This window comes from Musa acuminata, unplaced genomic scaffold (genome assembly GCF_036884655.1).
Source record: "Musa acuminata AAA Group cultivar baxijiao unplaced genomic scaffold, Cavendish_Baxijiao_AAA HiC_scaffold_1077, whole genome shotgun sequence".
Taxonomy (NCBI): domain Eukaryota; kingdom Viridiplantae; phylum Streptophyta; class Magnoliopsida; order Zingiberales; family Musaceae; genus Musa; species Musa acuminata.
This window is the reverse complement of record NW_027021291.1, coordinates 1265057-1287504: the sequence shown is the minus strand read 5'-3', so window position 1 is coordinate 1287504 and position 22448 is coordinate 1265057. Positions and strand designations below refer to the sequence as shown.

Below are 22448 nucleotides of genomic sequence, written 5' to 3'. Positions count from 1 at the left end.
AGCTATGAGACCAGCTGCATCCATCATATGGACGGGTATACAGCACACCAGTCTATCCGGTTATCACGATGTCCCTCTCGAGTAACCTATGACCGGGATTATTTAGGATATGTGTTTAAAGGTGAATCGATCTCATTATCGTGATCTCATCACGATCCGATTCCCATTGCACAAATCCAAGGACATCACAATATATATGCATTTATGCAATAGTTATAAAGTGATATACGCCAAAATATAATAAGCAAAAAGATTATGTATCAAGTCACACGTGCCATCACTCACGTGATTGGCTTGCTGGGCACCTATGACTAGCAATTACTCCTCGGGCTCAACCAGAGAGAGGACGAGCCCCTCTCCCACTTTGTGAACCGATTTACAACCCAAATCCGTGGATTGTTGGATGCTCACCCCTCTTTCTTGATGAAGGCGTTCATGACAGGCCTGCGCCCCTCCAAGTTCTTTTGGTCGCTCGTAGAGCGACCCCCCGTCGCGGTCCCCGAGATGCTCCAACGTGCCAGTCAGTTCATCGCCGCGGAGACTTGGATGTCTGGAAGGCGGGAGGAACACAAAAAGGTCAAGACAGAACCGCCCCGACAGCAACAACCCGCCGCCTCTCGGCGAAAGTTGGACAGACCCGACCCGAGGCCTCCTCTTCCCGCCTTGAATTCGTCCCGGACTGAAATATTTCTACACGAAAAGGGGAAGGGACTGCTCAAGGACCCTCGCCCGATGAGGAACCCGCGGGAGCTCGTGGACCGATCAAGATATTATCGATTTCATCGGCAGCACGGGCACAACACTGAGCAATGCTACGAGCTGAAGAGGCAAATCGAGGAGCTTATCCTCAGAGGTCACCTTGGCCGGTACCTCCGGCCGAACAAAGAGCAGTCGCCTCGCCCAGAAGGTCCCGTCGAGCAGCACATCGATGTGATAGCCGGGGGCCTCGCATCAGGGGGAGGTTCCATGTCGGGCAGGAAGGCGTATGCCCGAGCCGCGCCTGACGAAGCCTCGGGGCACGAGCCGGAGCCCGAGATCACCTTCCCAACCGGAGCTACTGAGCGACCCGACCACGACGACGCTTTGGTAATATCAGCCAGGGTAGCCAACGCACAGATGAGGAGGATCATGGTTGACACGGGGAGCTCGGCCGACGTACTCTACTTCGACGCCTTTCAAAAGCTGGGCTTGGTCAGGGAGAATCTGAGCCCGATGTGCTCGGCGCTCACCGGTTTCACGGGAGATTCAATATCACCCCTGGGGGCCATTACTTTGCCCCTGACTTTGGGGACCCCACCGAAGTCAAAGACTGTGATGGCCACTTTTCTGGTGGTCGACCTTCCTACCGCCTACAATGCCATACTCGGTCGGCCGACCCTCAACAAGGTTAGAGCGGTCGTCTCGACCTACTACCAGACCATTAAATTCCCAACTCACGCTGGAGTCGGGGAAGCTACGGGAAGCCCCCGAGAATCCAGGCGGTGCTACCTTACCGCCGTATCATTGGGCAAGAGAGCCAGGACCAAATCGCCCCTGGAAGATCCGCGGGAAAAGAAGAAATTGACTCCCCATCCCGAGCCGACGGGGTCCACCGTTGACATTCCTTTGCAAGAAGCTCGGTCGGACCAGACCGTGAAGATCGGATCGGAACTACCAGAGCGGGAACGAGAGCAGCTCGTCGGTCTCCTACGGGAAAATGCCGACGTCTTCGCATGGTCCCCATCGGACATGACGGGCGTGTTGAATCTCGTATTTTGATGATGAAACTACTTGATATATGTTTATGATTTAATCTGCGTTTTGAGTGACGCAGGATTCTTTGATCAGGATGAGACAATTAAAGCAGGAAAATCATGTTGTGCCGGAGGAACATGTCAGAAGATTGGATGTCGAGCTGGTGGATCGGTCGACGTATCGACAGAAGGCTTCGGGCCGTGGACTCGGGCATCGGGCCAAGAAGAGCGGGTATTGTGCCAAGGATATCGGAGTTGCGGAGTCAACTGGCCGATTGGGCAATAGGCCGCAGGAGAGGACGATGCGCCGAAGAATCAGACGAAGCGTCGAGGGACCAATGACATGCCGGACAACTTGGTTAATTGCTTAGGATTAATTGTCTCGATCGAAGTTTTGTTTTAAGTGTGCAGGATTAACTACGATGAAAGATAGACAAGCAGCAGGAGTTGCGCCGGAGTCAAGTTCATGATCACGTTGGGAGTTCGAGAGCTCGACGGAAGTACGGACGGTCGTCGGAGGTTCTGCGGGAACAGATCCGAGAAGTCCAGAAGCTTGCCAAGCGAAGCTCGTCGGAACTCGCCAAGTGGATCGTCGCAAAGTCCAGGAGTTTGCCGGAAGTCCGCAGAAGCATCACCGAGGGTTCATCGGATGATCGACGGAAGTTCGCCAGAAACTCGCCGGAAGAAGCGATTGACGTACCGAAGCAAAGCTGCAGAAATTGTCTTAGATTTAATCGTAGTTAGCACGGTGATTAAGTTAGAAATGGGAGGTGATCCCATTAGCTTAATCCTGGGGCAATTGGGCCCCTGAAGAACTCAAGTTGGGTCGAATGGTTCAACCCATTCGAACCCAAGTAGCTGTGGGAGGTGCAACCGCCCAGGCAGGGAGGTGCCACCGCCCAGGCTAAGTCTCCCAGCGAGACTGGGCGGTGCAACCGCCCCAGCTAAGAGGTGCAACCGCCCAGGGGTAAGTCTCCAAGCGAGACTGGGCGGTGCAACCTCCTCCGTCGAGAGGTAGCACCGCCAGAGCTCAAGTTCCGAGCTCTGGCAGGCGATGCAACCACCGAGCTCGGTCTTCGAGCTCTAGCAGAGAGCTGCAACCTCTCTGGCCAGGAGATGCACAGCCTAAGCTCGGTCTTCGAGCTCTAGCAGAGTGGTGCTACCACCTCTGGCAGAGAGGTGCAACCACCTCTGGCAGAAAGGTGCGATCACCTCTGGCAGAGAAGAGAAACTTCTCTGGTCAGGAGATGCACCGCCTGAGCTCGGTCTTCGAGCTCTGGCAGGAAGGTGCAACCACCCCTGACAGAGAAGGTGGAACCGTCCGAGCTCAGTCTTCGAGCTCTGCCAGGCGGTGCCACCTCTCCAGTCGAGAGGTGCAACCGCCTGAGCTCAGACTTCGAGCTCTGCCAAGCGGTGCCACCTCTCCAGTCAAGAGGTGCAACCGCCTGATCCCGGAATTCCGGGATTTGATCGTTTTGAGCTCGAAATTTGAATTGGGTTGGGGCCTATAAATACCCCACCCATTCAGCACTGAAAAGACACAGACCAACACCGAAATCTTGATCTTTTCTGTGATTCTAAGAGCTCAAAAGTGTTGTAAAGCCTTTAAGTCTCCTCCTTCTGTTCTTCAAGTTTTCAGTTGTAAAGTGAGGAGAGAAAGGTCTGTAAAGGTTGTCTCCTGAGCCTGTCAAAAGGAGAGAAACTGTAAAAGGGCAGTTTGGCCTTCGCCCATTGAAGGAAGGCAGCTAGTTGACGTCGGCAACCTCGTCGGTGGAGGAAGCCAAAAGTGGAGTAGGTCAAGGCTGACCGAACCACTCTAAATCTCTGGTTTGCGTTTATCTTTGAGCACTTTATCATTACTGCAAACCTCCTTCAATACTACTGCTCTCTGCGCTTTCACGAACAAGTTCTAAGTGCTGTTCTTCCGAATCTGCATTCAGACGTAAATTCGTATTTTCGTACATTACAGTTTACGTTTACGTTTGATTCTGCAGAACTGTCTTCCGTGCTTTTACGAAAGAGTTTCTTTGCAGTTTACACTTACATTTTGATCCTATTGATAACTGCAAACTGTCCTCTACAATTTTACGAACGAGTTTCAACATTCAGACGTAAAACTGCATTTAGACGTAAATCGGCTTTCCTCTCACAATCATTAGTTCTCAGTTCACGTTTACGTCTTGATTTCAACTGCATACTGTCTTCTGCGAGTATACAAACGAGTTTCAAAGTTTAGACGTAAATCTGAGTTTAGACGTAAATCTGCGTTTAGACGTAAAACTGCGTTTAGACGTAAATCTGCGTTTAGACGTAAAATTGCGTTTAGACGTAAATCTGAGTTTAGACGCAAACTGCGCTTAGACGCAAACTGCGCTTAGACGCAAACTGTGTTTAGACGCAAACTGCGCTTAGACGCAATCTGCGCTTAGACGCAAACTGCACTTAGATACAAACTGAGAATTAGCTTTTGCATCATAATAGTTTTCATTGAACGAACGCAGCTTTTGGTTTTTAATCGCTGTAAGATTTCCGCTGCACTAATTCACCCCCCCCCTCTTAGTGCTCTCGATCCTAACAGGGCGTCGACCCTGAGGTCGCAGAGCACCATCTCAACATCCCACCTGACGCCCGCCCGGTGAAACAAAAGGCCCGGCGCCAGGCCCCTGATCGACAACGTGCGATACAAGAGGAGGTGGACCGGCTCCTGGCCGCGGGCTTCATAGAAGAAGCCAAATATCCTCAGTGGCTGTCCAATGTAGTCCTCATGAAGAAACACAATGGAAGCTGGAGGATGTGTGTTGACTACACCAGTCTCAACGATGCATGCCCTAAAGACTGCTACCCCCTCCCAAAGATCGACCAGCTGGTCGACGCAACAGCCGGTCACGCGCGACTCTCTTTCATGGATGCCTACTCAGGGTATAACCAGATCAGGATGGCACCCGGCGACAGAGAGCACACAGGCTTCCTCACTGATCGAGGCGTGTACTTCTACAAAGTCATGCCGTTCGGGTTAAAAAATGCCGGGGCCACATACCAGAGGACGGTAAACAAGATGTTCGCCCATCAAATCGGAAGGAACATGGAAGTCTACGTGGACGACATGATCGTGAAGAGCCAGGAGGCCGGAGCACACCTCGCCGACCTAGCCGAGGCCTTCTCCACGCTACGCAAGTTCGGCATGCGGCTCAACCCCGCGAAGTGCGCCTTCGGCGTCCCCTCCGGGAAGTTCCTTGGATTCATTGTGCACGAGAGAGGAATCGATGCCAACCTGGAGAAGGTTCAAGCGATAATCAATATGCAGTCTCCCCGGATGGTCAAAGACCTACAGCGACTTAACGGGAGACTTGTCGCCCTGTCTCGCTTCCTCGCCCGATTGGGCGATCGCTGCCTCCCGTTCTTCAAAGCGCTCAAAAGCCCGAAGAACTTCCAGTGGACATCAGAATGCGAGGAGGCTTTCAAACAAATGAAACAGCACTTGGCCAGCCTTCCCCGGCTCGCCTCCGTCTCTCCGGGCGAGAGGCTGGGCCTCTACTTGGCGGCTTCCCAGCATGCGGTCAGCTTTGTCCTGGTCAAGGAAAGCTCCGGCCAACAACTCCCGATCTACTACGTCAGCCACGTCCTGAGTGGACCTGAGGAGCGTTACCCGCCGATAGAGAAGCTCGCGCTCGCCCTAGTGCTCTCAGCTCGGAAGTTGCGCCCCTACTTCCAAGAACACCCGGTGGAGGTCGTCACCGACCAACCCCTTCAACAGGTCTTAACGAAATTTGATGTTGCGGGACGGCTCCTCAAATGGGCGGTGGAGCTCGGCGAACATGACATAAGATCTCAAGCGGGCCCCCGAAGCTTGGACCCTACACGTCGACGGCTCGGCCAACTCAAAGGGCGCAGGCACAGGGCTGGTCCTCCTCGCCCCTGACGGACGCTCGTTCGAGCGATCCCTTCGCTTCGGGTTCAAAGCCACCAACAACGAGGCGGAGTACGAGGCACTCTTAGCGGGACTAAGAGTGCCTCGTATCCCTTCGCTTCTTAAGGTTTCCGACGTTCCAGGTTCTCGGCAAAGGAGAACCGTCCATCGACGTGAGGTGGTAAGCACCCGGTCGGACTACCTTGATGACCCGATAAGGTCCCTCCCACTTGGGGGCCAGCTTTCCCCTTGCTCGGGTCGGGTCGCTAACCTCGACCCTTCGTAGGACTAGATCGCCTAACTTGATCGGTCGGGGTCATACCTTTTTATTGTAGACCCTCGCAACGGCTCTCTGGTAAGAGAGGGCTTTCAGGTGCGCGTCAGCGCGTCGCTCCTCGAGCACGTCGAGGCTGGCACGAAGTCCTTCGTTCGAGACTTCCTCGTCATAGCTCTTTGTCCGAAGGGTGGCGACAGCCATCTCGGGTGGCAAGACGGCTTCGGTCCCGAACGTCAAACTGTACGGGGATTCTCTGGTCGCGGCCTTAGGAGTGGTGCGCAGTGACCATAGTACGCTGGGGAGCTCGTCTATCCAGGCCGACCGGGCTGCGGACACTCTTCTTTTGACTCCGTCCAAGATGGATCGGTTGGTTACCTCTGCCAGCCCATTCGTCTGGGGTTGAGCCACGGAGCTGAACCTCAGTTGAATGCCATGATTGGCGCAGAATTCCTGGAACCTTCTGCCGGCGAACTGAGGTCCGTTGTCCGTGATAATGGCCTTGGGCAACCCGAACCGAGTTACCAGGTTCTTCCACACGAACTTCTCCATTTGATGTTCCGTGATCGTCGCCAGCGGCTCAGCCTCAACCCACTTTGTGAAGTAGTCCACTCCTATAATTATGTACTTCCGCTGTCCAAAAGCCGGTGGGAAAGGTCCGAGGAGGTCCAAACCCCACTGCGCAAATGGCCATGCGCAGTCGATGGGGCTGAGCGGGACCGCGAGTTGTCGGGGAGTGCGGGCGTGCTGTTGGCACGAGCTGCACCGCTGTACGTAAGCTTTCGCGTCTCGGCACATGGTCGGCTAGTAGTAGCCTTGGCGAAGTATTTTGTGCGCCAAGGTTCGCCCGCCGATGTGCTCGCCGCAAACCCTTTCGTGGGTTTCGGCTAGGACCGCCTGGGCTTCGTCAGGCTCCAAGCATCGCAGGAGGGGATAGGTGAAGGACCGTTTGTAAAGTCGGCCGCTCTCCTCGGTGTACCATACGTGTGTGCGACGCAGGCGCCGAGTCGCGGCTTCGTCGAGGGGAAGGGTTCCGTCCCGCTTGAAGCGTAGTAGCTCCTGCACCCACGTGATCGGGGCGTTGCCTGAGGCCGTAGTCGCCACTTCAATGGCGCGAGCAGGGAGCTCCTCAACCTCTGGCCGTGCCTTGGAGGTCGGTTTTGACACCAGCTTAGCTAGGACATCGGCTCGTTCGTTTTTCTTCCTCGGAACATTGGATAAGGTAAAGTAGCGAAACTTTGGGGGTCAGGTCCCTTACCCGTGCCAGGTATTTCGCCATGGTCGCGTCCCGAGCTCTGTATCCGCCATTGAGCTGCTCGGCCACAAGTTGTGAGTCGATGAGGACGCGTATCACGGCCACCTGCATTTCAAGGGCCAGCCTTAGTCCCGCTAAGAGTGCCTCGTACTCCGCCTCGTTGTTGGTGGCTTTGAACCCGAAGCGAAGGGATCGCTCGAACGAGCGTCCGTCAGGGGCGAGGAGGACCAGCCCTGTGCCTGCGCCCTTTGAGTTGGCCGAGCCGTCGACGTGTAGGGTCCAAGCTTCGGGGGCCCGCTTGAGATCTTATGTCATGTTCGCCGAGCTCCACCGCCCATTTGAGGAGCCGTCCCGCAACATCAAATTTCGTTAAGACCTGTTGAAGGGGTTGGTCGGTGACGACCTCCACCGGGTGTTCTTGGAAGTAGGGGCGCAACTTCCGAGCTGAGAGCACTAGGGCGAGCGCGAGCTTCTCTATCGGCGGGTAACGCTCCTCAGGTCCACTCAGGACGTGGCTGACGTAGTAGATCGGGAGTTGTTGGCCGGAGCTTTCCTTGACCAGGACAAAGCTGACCGCATGCTGGGAAGCCGCCAAGTAGAGGCCCAGCCTCTCGCCCGGAGAGACGGAGGCGAGCCGGGGAAGGCTGGCCAAGTGCTGTTTCATTTGTTTGAAAGCCTCCTCGCATTCTGATGTCCACTGGAAGTTCTTCGGGCTTTTGAGCGCTTTGAAGAACGGGAGGCAGCGATCGCCCAATCGGGCGAGGAAGCGAGACAGGGCGACAAGTCTCCCGTTAAGTCGCTGTAGGTCTTTGACCATCCGGGGAGACTGCATATTGATTATCGCTTGAACCTTCTCCAGGTTGGCATCGATTCCTCTCTCGTGCACAATGAATCCAAGGAACTCTCTCCTTGGAACGAAGAAACCTTTTTTCGTCTGAAACGAAGAAACCTTTTCCGTTTAAAGAAGAAGAACTCTCTCCCGAAGGAAGAAGCTTTTGCCTAGGAAACGAAGAAGGGAACAATAAAGCGGATGGAGAAAAGTCTTTCCTTTTATTGAAGACAGCAAACCAAAATACAGGACCCGACTTACAAAACCCGACCAACAAAAACAAATTCAAAAACCCTTTATTTTTGGGGGACCTCTAGGCGATCGTCGAAGGGGACTTCCTCGGGCATATCCTGTTGAATCTCGGATTTTGATGATGAAGTCAATTGTCATTTGTTGTTTAATCTGTGTGTTGAGATAAGTGTGCAGGATTAACTACGATGAAAGATAGACAAGCAGCAGGAGTTGCTCCAGAGTCAAGATCATGATCACGTTGGGAGTTCGAGAGTTCGACGGAAGTTCGGACGGTCGTCGGAGGTTCTGCGAGAACAGATCCGAGAAGTCCGGAAGCTTGCCAAGCGAAGCTCGTTGGAACTCGCCAAGTGGATCGTCGCAAAGTCCAGGAGTTTGCCGGAAGTCCGCAGAAGCATCACCGAGGGTTCATCGGATGATCGACGGAAGTTCGCCGGAAACTCGCCGGAAGAAGCGATTGACGTACCGAAGCAAAGCTGCAGAAATTGTCTTAAATTTAATCGTAGTTAGCACGGTGATTAAGTTAGAAATGGGAGGTGATCCCATTAGCTTAATCCTGGGGCAATTGGGCCCCTGAAGAACTCATGTTGGGTCGAATGGTTCAACCCATTCGGACCCAAGAAGCTGTGGGAGGTGCAACCGCCCAGGCAGGGAGGTAGCACCGCCCAGGCTAAGTCTCCCAGCGAGACTGGGCGGTGCAACCGCTCCAGCCAAGAGGTGCAACCGCCCAGGGCTTAGTCTCCAAACGAGACTGGGCGGTGCAACCGCTCCAGCCAAGAGGTGCAACCGCCCAGGACTTAGTCTCCAAACGAGACTGGGCGGTGCAACCTCCTCTGTCAAGAGGTAGCACCGCCAGAGCTCAAGTTTCGAGCTCTGCTAGGTGATGCAATCACCGAGCTCGGTCTTCGAGCTCTGGAAGAGAGGTGCAACCTCTCTGGCCAGGAGATGCACCACCTGAGCTCGGTCTTCGAGCTCTGGCAGAGAGGTGCAACCACCTATGGCAGAGAGGTGCAACCACCTCTGGCAGAGAGGTGAAACCTCTCTGATCAGGAGATGCACCGCCTGAGCTCAGTCTTCGAGCTCTGGCAGAGAGGTGCAACCACCCCTGATAGAGAAGGTGCATCCGCCTGGGCTCAGTCTTCAAGCTCTGCCAGGCGGTGCAACCTCTCCAGTCAAGAGGTGCAACCGCCTGAGCTCAGACTTCGAGCTCTGCCAGGCGGTGCAACCTCTCCAGTCAAGAGGTGCAACCGCCTGATCCCGGAATTCCGGGATTTGATCGGTTTGAGCTCGAAGTTTGAACTGGGTTGGGGCCTATAAATACCCCACCCATTCAGCATAGAAAGCATATAGATCCACTACGAATTCTTGATCTTTTCTGTGATTCTAAGAGCTCAAACTTGTGTAAAGTCCAAAAGTTCTCCTCTTTCTGTTCTTCAAGTCTTGAGTTGTAAAGAGAGGAGAGAAAGGATCTGTAAGGGTTGTCTCCTGAGCCCGTCAAAAGGAGTGAAACTGTAAAAGGGCAGTTGGCCTTCGCCCATTGAAGGAAGGCAGCTAGTTGACGTCGGTGACCTCGTCGGTAGAGGAAGCCAAAAGTGGAGTAGGTCAAGACTGACCGAACCACTCTAAATATCTGGTTTGCGTTTATTTTTGAGTTCCTTATCATTGCTGCAAACCTCCTACATAACTACTGCTCTCTGCGCCTTTACGAACAAGTTCTAAGTGCTGATCTTTTCGAATCTGCATTCAGACGTAAATCTCTGTTTTTCGTACGATCAATTTACATTTACGTTTTGATTCTGCAAAACTGTCTTCTGCGCTTTTACGAACGAGTTTCTAAAATCAGATCTCTTTGAAACTGTGTTTAAACGTAAAACTGTGTTTTAGACGTAAAACTACTTTTAGACGCAAACTGCGTTAAACGTAAAACTGCGTTTAGACGCAAACTGCGTTTAGACGTAAAACTGCGTTTAGACGTAAACTGTGTAAAACTGTGTTTTAGACGTAAAACTACTTTTAAACGCAAACTGCGTTTAGACGTAAAACTGCGTTTAGACGTAAACTGAGTTTAGACGCAAAATTGCGTTTAGACGTAAAACTACGTTTAGACACAAAACTGCGTTTATACGCAAACTGTATTTAGACGCAAACTGAGTTTAAACGTAAACTGTGTTTAGACGTAAACTGCGCTTGATCTTAAGTAATCTTAGAATCAGCTTTTACATCGAAATCGTTTTTATCGAACAAACGCAGCTTTCGTTTTTAATCACAGAAAGATATCCGCTGCACTAATTCACCCCCCCCCCCTCTTAGTGCTCTCGATCCTAACATATCCACCCCCCGGTCCTCGGGGTGAGGGGTAAAAGGGTCCTCCTCCACCTCGAGACCCGGGTGACGAGCACAGAAACGGGACGTAGCGATACGGTATCCATATTCAAAGGATACCCGCCCCGTCCGCGTCAGCCCGAGCTCGAACCCCTCCGACCTCTTGTAGGCCTCGAGGAGCTCCTTGTCCCTCGCGGGTCGGAGACGGGCCTCCTCCGCCAGCGCCTCCGAGGCCGTCTTCGCCTCAACCTTCGCTTCCTCCAGCTTTTTGCTGAGGGCGCTCGCCTCCGTCTTCACCAGGCGGAGCTCAGTCCGCTCCACCCTTATTGTCTTCTGGAGTCCCTCATTCGCCTTCTTAGAGGCCTCGAGCCCCGACCGGAGGCACGCCGCCTCTGCCTCCAGGTCCAACGCACGCTGCTCGGCAGCCACCACGGCCTCTGGACCAGCTCCGGCTCGAACCTCTTCAACCTGGCAGGACGAGTTCAGCGTTGCGGCTGGCCAGGCCCCCGATGACCCGGCCGGCGTCGCGCACCCTGTCCATCAGGGCCACCGCGTAGTGGAGACCCTGCATAGAAGGAAACAGGTCAAGGAGGCCGGCATCGGACAAATGAACCGGCAAAGCAGGAGCACGCTTACCCAGGTCAGTGACTGGGCCGACTTGTTGAGCAACGCCTCCGAGGGCAGGACATACAAGTCCCGAGCCATATCGGGATGGAGCGCGCCTCGGAGGAACGTCGCGGAGGGATCCCCTCCGGCCCACACCTTAGACCCTCGGGACAAACCCTCCCAGCGGGGAACCAGAGGGTCGCTGAGCTCACCGGGTAGGATCTCGCTCGCTAGCCGCGTCAGGTACGGCTCCCCGTCTCTGGCAGGAAGCCGGCAGAGGTCGCGCACGGAGACAGAGCGAAGACCCTTCCCGGCCATCCGACGACTGGGGACTGCCCCTCCACGATGAGAGCTCGCCTCGGGCCCCTTCGACGGGGTTGTCTTCGCCTTCTTCGAAGGGCGCCCAGCCTCGACCTCCAGCGGGGCGCCCGCCGAGCCGGGTAGCGGGTCGGTCAACGGAGCGGGAGTAGGAGGTTGCGGATCGGTTGGCGAAGCTGGAAGGGGGGGCTCCGAACCCTGACCCCCCAGGAGCGAGCGCAGGTTCACCATATCTACGAAAAACAAAAGAAGTTAGTACCCGGAGCCAACCACGCAAAACGCCCGGACAAAACGTAACCAAACATACCCATAGGCGTCGGGCTGAGGCCCGCCTCGACCAGCCATTGCTTGGTCATGGTACGGATGGCCTGCGACCTAGGGAGAATCTCCTTGAGCCTCACCAGAGCTTGGCGCTCTGCCTCGCCCAAACATGGGGTGGTGTTATCGATCGCCCTCGCGGACCACCGAACCTCGAAACCCCAGTCCTGCGCACGGCTGACATAAAAAAACCTCCCATTCCATCCCTTGTTACTGGAAGGGGCACCACCGACTCGAAAACCCGTCCGGGCTGACAAAAAATAGCCCCACGAACCCCTGCAGAGGCGGTAGCAGGAAAGAAAGAGGTTAAGAGTGGGGGTGATGTTGGCATAATGGCATTCCCCCAGGAATACCACCAGGTAACGCCAAGAGTTTGGCGCCACCTGAGATGGCGAAATCCGCCAGAGAGACAGGCAGGATGCTATGAGGGGGTGAAGAGGAAAACGCAAGCCCGCCTCCAGGGCGTCGAGGGTCAAGGCGAAGCCCTTTTGGACTGGGTCATACGCCCGTTGGCCCGGTTCGGGAGCACTGAGGATATGGTCCTCCGAGATGCTATAGCGCGCCCGGAGTTCCTCCAGCAAGGCCCCGCTCATGGAGTGTGACTAAATGCAGTGTGAGCTGCAATCCATATCAATCAAATTAATACCAATACAAATCAATATCAATATATCAATATGTAGTAATATAAAAGTATGAAGTAGTACCAATATCAATATATAGTAATAATTAATACTAATAATTATCGATAATATAATTATAAATGATTATATTAACTAATACTTAATTGATACTTAGATATTTTACATATGAATATTAATACTTATATTAATATTAACTATTAAACTAATTATTAATGTTAACTAATACTTATTTTATTACTTATATTTATTTACTTATATTTATTATATTATTATTATATTATTATTATTTATTATATTATTATTATATTATTATTATTTATTATATTATTATTATATTAATATTATTATTATATTATATTATCATTATAGGATTATATTATGTATAGGATTATATTTTATATTATGTATAGGATTATATTATGATTACAGAGTAGAAGTTATGATTATAAAAAATAGTAATAGTATGTAATTAAGTAATAGCATGTAATTATGTAATATAGTGATGTTATATAGGATGATAGGGATAGCCTTATATAACTAATGAATATCTAATGTCATTCTAATATAACATATATATTTGTTTCTTCCATAACGTAAATCACCCGTATTTTTTTTAGATTAAATCGGATTCTAGAATCATTCCTAGAAACATAGACGGGTCTGAGCTTATAGACATTACATACATCTAGTATAACCTCCCCAACCCTTCTTTTTTTTTTTACAATTCTGTAATACCGTCCATCTTTTCTCCTAAAACTCTAAGTCATATAGTAATACGTTATTATGTTCCCCAACCAATTGGATTATCTTGAACCATGCATGAATTGGGATAAACTTACTTAATAATAATAATAATAAGACTATTTTGTAATAATAAAAAGACTATTTTGAAAGCTAGTCAATGATGACCCTCCATGGATTCACCTATATAAGCCGCAGCTAACGTTGCAAAAATAAGAGCTTGAATACCACTTGTAAATAATCCAAGAAACATGACAGGTATAGGAACTACTGAAGGGACTAAAGAAACAAGAACGACAACTACTAAGGTAGCGCACCGATAAGGTAGGAACTCGCTCTTCTTACCGTCGTGTTGTTCACCGAAGTGGAGCTCCCAGTAGCTCCCGATCATACCTCCATATGATAAAGTCCCTCACGGGACTGTGTCGTGTGAATCGCATTGCCACGAACTGCTTCCACCACGATCCGCTGCACCATGTCGCCTCCTGGTGACATCTCCAATGCATTCTGATCATTGTGGGATGAACTTGAATTGTGAACCCTCTATGTGTAGCCTCTGCCAATACATCGCAGGGTCTCCACTTTCGTTTTGTTCGCTCTTTTGACAATCGACCTTCATCCACCCGCTCTTAGGTCACACTTAGTTGAAGCATCGCTCTAGGACAATCCATCGCCTAGTAGCTCCCGAAGTCCACCAACTTCGCTATAATTAGTGCACCATTGTCTGGATCCTGGGCCTCTGCCCCTACAAGCACAATCTCCACTGTGTATCGCTTCCTTCAAGTAACTTGAATGGCATCACTATGGCATATTCTTCAAGAATACCTGCCTCCGCATCCTCTTGCCCCATGCCAAGGCATTCTGAACCCAACTTCGCCTCCGCAAGTTGAGTTGCCTTAGTTCCTCCATCAAATGCTTCTCTGAGATAAGGTGCATGTGCCCATAAACTTTTTTCGTCTTTGGCACCATACAAGATGAGTCCGCTCCGTCAAAATGAATGACCCATGGAACAACATGATCCTACTCTTGCCTTTGCAAGAGTTCATATCCTTGACCTCTGTCCAAGGAAAGCTTTGTGCCTCCGCTCCATGTTCCATCTTTTATGCCAGCTCACTTCATACGGCTTGGGTACTTCGCCAAGTTACACCCAAGTTGCTCCGCTCCTCGTTTTGCATTGAGTTGATGGTGGCCCTCACGCCCACCATTCCTCGGGTCAGCCCTTCCTTGAGTCTGATCATCATATCTACTCCCAAGTGTGCTTTCATTTATGTTGCTTTAGATCGCTCTCTCACTTGATCTCGCAATGCATCCACCAATGCATTCTCTTAAGTGAGATCATTCAACGACTCCTCATCGCTCGCTCGGTCCATTGAGCTTCATGGAGTTGTTGTTTTTGAGGTACTCCTCCTCAACATGTGCGATCTGTTGCACATGATTCTCCCTCTGGATAACCGAGATCTATCCCTCCTAAATAACTGTCATATTGTAGCAACATCTCTCTTCGTTTCGGAGACCACCATCCCCTTAGACTACTCCGATTTGCTGAACAAACTGTGCATTGTTCCGCCTCCTGCAAACGCACTTGCTAGATTGCGACTCTACGTCAATACAGCCCCCGCTGCATCACTCAAGCCCTAGCAACATGCTAAACTTGCTGCATACTTTAGCCTTCCACGGACGTATCCTTCACATGCCGAAGAGAAAGTTTCAATGCTCCTTGGCACCGAGTTTCGGTCGCCTTGGGATGGCCACGAACATTCCATCATCCGCATGCAAGCCCTTACATGAGCACCGAATTCTTTGAGTTAGCAATTCCTCTCACCTCTGTGAGCTTTGCACAGCTCTTTCGATCGCTGAGCAACTCTTTCCACCTTGCATTGTCTCATCATTTACCAAGCGCCTCACTTGCCTTGAGCACCATCAAGTGTTGTTGTCAACGTTGAGCCGTAGCTCGAACTCAGCCATCCGAACCTTTGTGCGCTTCACATTCTTCCCAGCTTGCTTGTCCTCGTGGTGCCTCTTGCGCGAAGGGTTTGCCATTCCTCCGAATGCCAGTCTCAGATGCTCGCTCCTCCGAGCGACTCCTTTTTCCTACATCTTCATGCCCGTTTTCTCCCAAACGGTCGCGCGTGTGCTGACTGCCCTCAACGCAACCCCACTAGGTCCCTCAGATTTGTATGCCAGGTGTTTATATGGGTGCTTGTCCCAGTCTGATACCATCTGTCACAGACTTAGCTAGTTTTGCCTAAGTCATGCGGCACCCTTGCGTGTTCGTCCGCAAAGGTCAGTCTCCCTGAAACCTCCTGTTAAGGGAAAAAATGGCAAACAGTCTCAGCTGCTCCAAATGACATCATGCACCTCGGAATTGATCAAAACGCTGACCGAGGCACACTAATATCCTGCAAAAGCCAGGTCCAACACGCTGACCGAGGTACATCCTGCAAAAGCCAGGCCGAACACGCTAACCGAGGTCCAACACGCTGATCGAGGTACATCCTGCAAAAGGCAGGCCGAACACGCTGACCGAGGTGCATCCTGCAGAATACTCCCCTATAAATACCCTCTCATCCATTAGGAGAGGAGGAGGACACACTCACAAACCACCCTTGTATGGAGGCATTTCGTCCTCCAAAACCCCCTCCACATCTTCCTCTAACTTGTTCGTCGGAGGGGTCGGGCCGAGCTTCCGACCCGACCTGTGTGCAGGAACGAAGACGAAGTGGCCTCTTCCTGGCGCTGCTGCGGAGCTGCCGACCCGATCTACCGCCCCGAACGACCGATCCCGACCGGGAGACCCCGAGGGAGCTAAGCCCGAGATCCCCAACATTCCGAGCCCCAGAACCGAGCCGCGTCGGCTCCGAGGCCACGGCTTAAAAAGTTACTCACCGTAACATTTTGACGCTAGAAGGAGGGCCCGGAATGACGGTACGTTAGCTTTCTCTTTGGTTGCTTCGCTGCAACCGACCTGCACCAGAAGCAGCGACTTCTGGGGCTGGTCTCTGCCTGCGCCGAGCTGCCTCGGCCCCACGCGCGCGGCCAGCCCGCCCAAGTCGGCACCCCGCGCGCGAACAGCCCGCCCGCGTCGGCGCCCCGCGCGCGACCAGCCAGCGCAGCTTGCTGCCTCGGCCCCTCGCGCCTGGACCCCTCGGTCCCACGCGCGCGACCAGCCAGCGCAGCTTGCTGCCTCGGCCCCACGCTACCTCGGCCTCTCGGCGCCGCTCGGCCCTTCGGCCCCGTGCGCAGCCAATACGCTGCCTCGGCCCCTCGGCACCGTGCGCGGCAACACGCTGCCTCAGCTCCTCGGTTGACGGCGCAACCTGCTGCCTCGGTCCCATGCGCGGCCAGCCCGCGCTAGCAGCCTGCTGCCTCGGCGCCTCGGCCCCGTGCGCAGCAACACGCTTCCTCGGCCCCAAGCGCAGCAGCAGCCCGCTGCCTTGGCCCCTCGGCCACATGCGCAGCCAACACGCTGCACGCTGCCTCGGCCTTCGGCCCCATGCACGGTCCGCCCGCCTGCGCCGAGCTTCTCGGCCATACGCTGTCGAGTTCACCTCAGCCGGGCTTGCCCGGCTGAGTTGTCGCTCGGCCCGAGCCTACCACCTCGGTCGCATAATGCCCGAGGCGCACTTGCGCGGTATGCCCGAGAGCTCCTCGGCTGACACACGCGCGGCCAGCCCGCCCGGGTCGGCACCCCGTGCGCGAATAGCCCGCCCGGGTCGGCACCCCGCGCGCGAACAGCCCGCCCGCGTCGGCACCCCGCGCGCCTCGGTTCCTCGACCCCTCGGCCCCACGCGCGCGACCAACCCGCCCGCGTCGGCCCCACGCGCGTGACCAACCCGCACGCCTCGGCTCCTCGGCCCCAGCTTGCCCGCCTGAGTAACCTCTCGGCCCGAGACTTCCTCGGCCACAGCCTGTCCGAGATCTCCTCTACCCGAGCCGACCTCATGCGCTGCCTCGGCTCCTCGGCCTCATGCGCAGCAAGCAGCCCGCTGCCTCGGCCCCTCGGCCCCGTGCGCAGCACCACGCTGCCTCGGCCCCTCGGCACCATGCGCAGCAAACACGCTGCACGCTGCCTCGGCTCCTCGGCCCCTTGCGCAGCTTGCCCGCCTGAGTAACCTCTCGGCCCGAGACTCCCTCGGCCATAGCCTGTCCGAGACCTCCTCTACCCGAGCCGACCTCATGCGCTGCCTCGGCCCCTCGGCCCCTTGCGCAGCTTGCCCGCCTGAGTAACCTCTCGGCCCGAGACTCCCTCGGCCACAGCCTGTCCGAGACCTCCTCTACCCGAGCCGACCTCATGCGCTGCCTCGGCTCCTCGGCCCCATGCGTGGCCAGCCCGCGTCAGCTGCTCGGCTGACGGTGCAGCCCGCTGCCTTGACCCTTGGGCCCCATGCGCGACAGCTCGCCTCAGCTGCTCGCCTGACAGCGCAGCTTACTGCCTCGGCCCCATGCGCGGCCAGCCCGCGCTAGCTCCTCGGCTGACGGCGCAACCTGCTACCTCGGCCCCATGCGCGGCTTGCCCGCCTGAGTAATCTCTCGGCCCGAGACTTCCTCGGCCACGGCCTGTCCGAGACCTCCTCGGCCCGAGCCGACCTCATCGGTTGTATAATGCCCGAGACGCACTTGCGTGGTCTGTCCCCCTGCACCGTGTCACTCGTCCGCATGGCCCTCGCGACCACACCTGCGCGATCAGCCCAACGCACGTCTTGCTACTCGGCCGCATGGCCCTCGTGACCACGCCTGCGCGGTCTGCCCGCCTGCGTCGTGCTCCTCGGCTCTTCGGCTTTACGCCACCCGAGACCACACCTGCGCGGCTCCAGCCCGCCTGCGCCGTGTTCCTTGGCCCCATGTTCCCGAGACAGACCTGCGCGGTCTGCCCGCCTGCGTCGTGCTCCCTGGCCCCATGTTCCCGAGACACGCTTGCGCGGTCGACACTCCTGCACCGAGCCCCTCGGCCATGCACTGTCAAGTCCACCTCAGCACGGCTTGCCCGGCTGAGTTTTCGCTCGACCCCAGCCTACCTCCACGGCCTGCGTCATGCTACTCGGCTGCATGGCCCTCGTGACCACGCCTGCGCGATCAGCCCGACGCACGTCGTGCTACTCGGCCGCATGGCCCTCGCGAACACGCCTGCGGGGCCTGCCCGCCTGCGTCATGCTCCTCGGCTCTTCGGCTTTACGCCACCCGAGACCACACCTGCGCGGCCCCAGCCCGCCTGCGTCGTGTTCCTTGGCCCCATGTTCCCGAGACAGACCTGCGCGGCCTGCCCGCCTGCGTCGTGTTCCTTGGCCCCATGTTCCAGAGACACGCTTGCGCGGTCGGCCCTTCTGCGCCGAACCCCTCGGCCACACTCTCCCGAGCTCCCCTCAGAGCGGCCTGCCCCTCTGAGCGGTGTCACTCGGCTGCAGCCTACCTGCGCCGAGCTTCTCGGCCCTTCACCGTCGAGTTCACCTCAGCGCGACCTCCCCGCTTAAGTTGTCTCTCGGCCGAGCCTATCACCTCGTCCGGCGCCGTGTCACTCGGCCGCATGGCCCTCGCAACCACGCCTGCGCGGTCTGCCCGCCTGCGTCGTGCTCCTCGGCTCTTCGGTTTACGCCTCCCGAGACCACGCCTGCGCGGCCTGCCCGCCTGCCTCGTGCTCCTCGGCTTTACGCCACCCGAGACCACGCCTGCGCGGCCTGCCTGCCCGCGTCGTGCTCCTCGGCTCTTCGGCTTTACGCCACCCGAGACCACGCCTGCGCGGCCTGCCCGCCTGCGTCGTGCTCCTCGGCTTTACGCCACCCGAGACCACGCCTGCGCGGCCTGCCTGCCTGCGTCGTGCTCCTCGGCTCTTCGGCTTTACGCCACCCGAGACCACGCCTGCGCGGACTGCCCACCTGCGTCGTGCTCTTCGACTTTACGCCACCCAAGACATACCTCGCCGCTCCTCGGCCCTTCGGCTTTACGCCACCCAAGACATGCTCGGCCGTTCCTCGGCCCTTCGGCTTTACGCCACCCAAGACATACCTGGCCGCTCCTCGGCTCTTCGGCTTTACGCCACCCAAGACATGCTCGGCCGCTCCTCGGCTCTTCGGCTTTACGCCACCCAAGACGTGCTCGGCCGTTCCTCGGCCCTTCGGCTTTACGCCACCCAAGACATGCTCGGCCGTTCCTCGGCCCTTCGGCTTTACGCCACCCAAGACACACCTCGCCGCTCCTCGGCTCTTCGGCTTTACGCCACCCAAGACACACCCGGCCGCTCCTCGGCTCGACGGTTTTACGCCACCCAAGACACACCTGCGCGGTTTTCCCGCATGCGTCGTGTTCCTCGACCTCCAGCTCTCAGGACACACCCGCGCGGTTCACCCGCCTGCGTCGTGCTCCTCGACCTCCAGCTCTCAGGACACACCCGCGCGGTTCACCCGCCTGCGTCGTGCTCCTCGACCTCCAGCTCTCAGGACACACATGCGCGGTTCACCCGCCTGCGTCGTGCTCCTCGACCTCCAGCTCTCAGGACACACCCGCGCGGTTCACCCGCCTGCGTCGTGCTCCTCGACCTCCAGCTCTCAGGACACACATGCGCGGTTCACCCGCCTGCGTCGTGCTCCTCGACCTCCAGCTCCCCGGGACCGCGCCCACGCGGCCAACCCGCCTAAAGCTGAAGCCATGCCTCGGACTCCCGTTACAACGACCGACGCATAGCTTCTTTCCGGGGGGGAATATGTTAAGGGAAAAAATGGCAAACAGTCTCAGCTGCTCCAAATGACATCATGCACCTCGGAATTGATCAAAACGCTGACCGAGGCACACTAATATCCTGCAAAAGCCAGGTCCAACACGCTGACCGAGGTACATCCTGCAAAAGCCAGGCCGAACACGCTGACCGAGGTGCATCCTGCAGAATACTCCCCTATAAATACCCTCTCATCCATTAGGAGAGGAGGAGGACACACTCACAAACCACACTTGTATGGAGGCATTTCGTCCTCCAAAACCCCCTCCACATCTTCCTCTAACTTGTTCGTCGGAGGGGTCGAGCCGAGCTTCCGACCCGACCTGTGTGCAGGAACGAAGACGAAGTGGCCTCTTCCTGGCGCTGCTGCGGAGCTGCCGACCCGATCTACCGCCTCGAATGACCGATCCCGACCGGGAGACCCCGAGGGAGCTAAGCCCGAGATCCCCGACATTCCGAGCCCTAGAACCGAGCCGCGTCGGCCCCGAGGCCACGGCTTAAAAAGTTACTCACCGTAACACCTCCCATGATCCATTAGGACCCACAAAAGAGAAAACGGTTTAGAGTAAACGCCTCACTCGGAATCCACAAGCAAACATTTCCGAAAAACACTTCACAGACAATGCAAATTACAAATAGACTTTATAAGCTCAGAACAGTTGCACAACAAAGGGGTAAAATGGTCAATTACAGATCGAATAATCTCTCACACGTGTCTACATGACACAACCTTTATTTACAAGCCTAAAGAGGCCACCAAACCCAACTAAAATGAGACTATTAAACCTTTGGTTGTCCATCTATATGCTGTGCAAAGCATAAACAAATAGAAAGACACGGACATACGTAAGCATTACATCAAACATCCTGTTTCGAAGTTTGTCCGTGACACATTGTTCAGTTGTATCACAAAGAAGTACGTCGGGCAGTAGGGCAATAGCACTATATGCTTTCAATCCTTGGAAGCAAGGTAATAGATGATGAAAATGAGCGGGCTCATCAGAAATACTTTTTTTATTTTTATTTTCCGTAGTGTGTCATTGTTAAAATGCTTTTCTGTCAGTGTCAGAGATTATGTGCATACTTGTAGTTGTAGAGACCTTTTAATTAGCTAAAAATTATACAGGGATAAAGGAATCTCTGGTTAGCACTAGAATTATCATTAGGCATTTTCAAAAGATGGCAATTTTAACTACTTTTTAAATATCTAAATCTGGTCAATTCTTCCAAAAAATTCAACATGAGCGGAGATTAGAAGTTGATATTCCTAATCGGTTGGCAAGTTTCCATGGCCTATCCGGAAACATGAGCGGAGAAAAGAAAAGACAATGAGTCTGTAATGGGGAAAGCCCATGTCAGTTTTCTATTTCCCCTTTATTTGATTCCTATAACTTCACTTTTTCTTGTTTTGCTACATTTCCATTCTCATATATCCGGAAATATCACAGGAGACCTTTTTCATATCAGTTTAAGTAATTGAATGCTCACTATATATTAGTTATTTCTATTGTGAATTGACAAACTGGGCATGAGTTTTCGGTACATCCACTGTGAGAATAGTTTAAAATGAGTCTAGAAACTTCAATCTATGTTTAAGTTATTGATTTAGTTTGGATAGATTTGATCACAAGTCTGTGTGGTAGCATCAACAAGCATCTTTTTTGTTAGTATAGCTAATATTGCACCCACGAGTGTTTCTAGCTATGTTTATGGCAGACTTCCAGAACTGATACTTTATGGCAGACTTCCAGAACTGCTAATATTGCAAATGACGCATAATGCATGAAAAATTTATGGCAGACTTCCAGAACTGATACTTTTCTAGCTTGAAAAAATTGAACAATTAGTGTGTATTTTTTCCACTGCCATTTCCACCAATGTCAGTAGCTTTGCTGCTACCGATATTTGTTAAGAAGTTGTTTTACTAAACACTTATTTGATCAGATAATCATTTTGAAGTTAACAGACCTTTTATGATTAGACATATCGCATGCATTTGCAATCATTTCCATGAATATTCTTCCCAAAGGAACTTTTCAGAAATTTTTGATGAAGACACCCTAAAGTACTTGTGAACATGTTGAACTTTATCATGCCATATTTGAAATTAGCAGTTTCAACAAGCTTGGTCATCAAAGCATGGAATTAATATCATTCAGTAAAGGTACATCTCAGTTGGATTGTGAACATGTTAGTCAGTCTTGTGATGTATCAACTGATAGCTGATTTATCTATTATAATACTACAAGAGGGTAACAAGATTGTCAATTTACAGTTCATTAGGCACTCTGTTCAGATTCTACTCTATATACTCTTTTTTTTTTAACTTATGTCATATGATTGCAGGATCATCACTATGCATTGCTGCAACGAGAGACTGAAAAACTTCGAGTTGATATCGAGAAAATGCGTAGTGAACTTAGGTCTGGTTTGCATTGAAGTATATAACAGATTAGTGAGCCAATTATATCCAGATTAATACTTCTTTCTTTAATTTAAACTCACTGTCTTAAACAGATATGAAATCGACAAGGTAACTGTTGGGCAGC

General features: G+C 53.6%; 1 protein-coding gene across 1 annotated transcript; it reads left to right on the top strand.

Moving 5' to 3' along the window:
• The first annotated feature begins 435 nt into the window (after nt 1-435).
• Nucleotides 436-1758, top strand: LOC135666216 (uncharacterized). The gene has a single exon (XM_065177785.1). It carries the CDS (start codon nt 436-438, stop codon nt 1756-1758), a length of 1323 nt encoding a protein of 440 aa, XP_065033857.1.
• The last annotated feature ends 20690 nt before the right edge of the window (nt 1759-22448 follow it).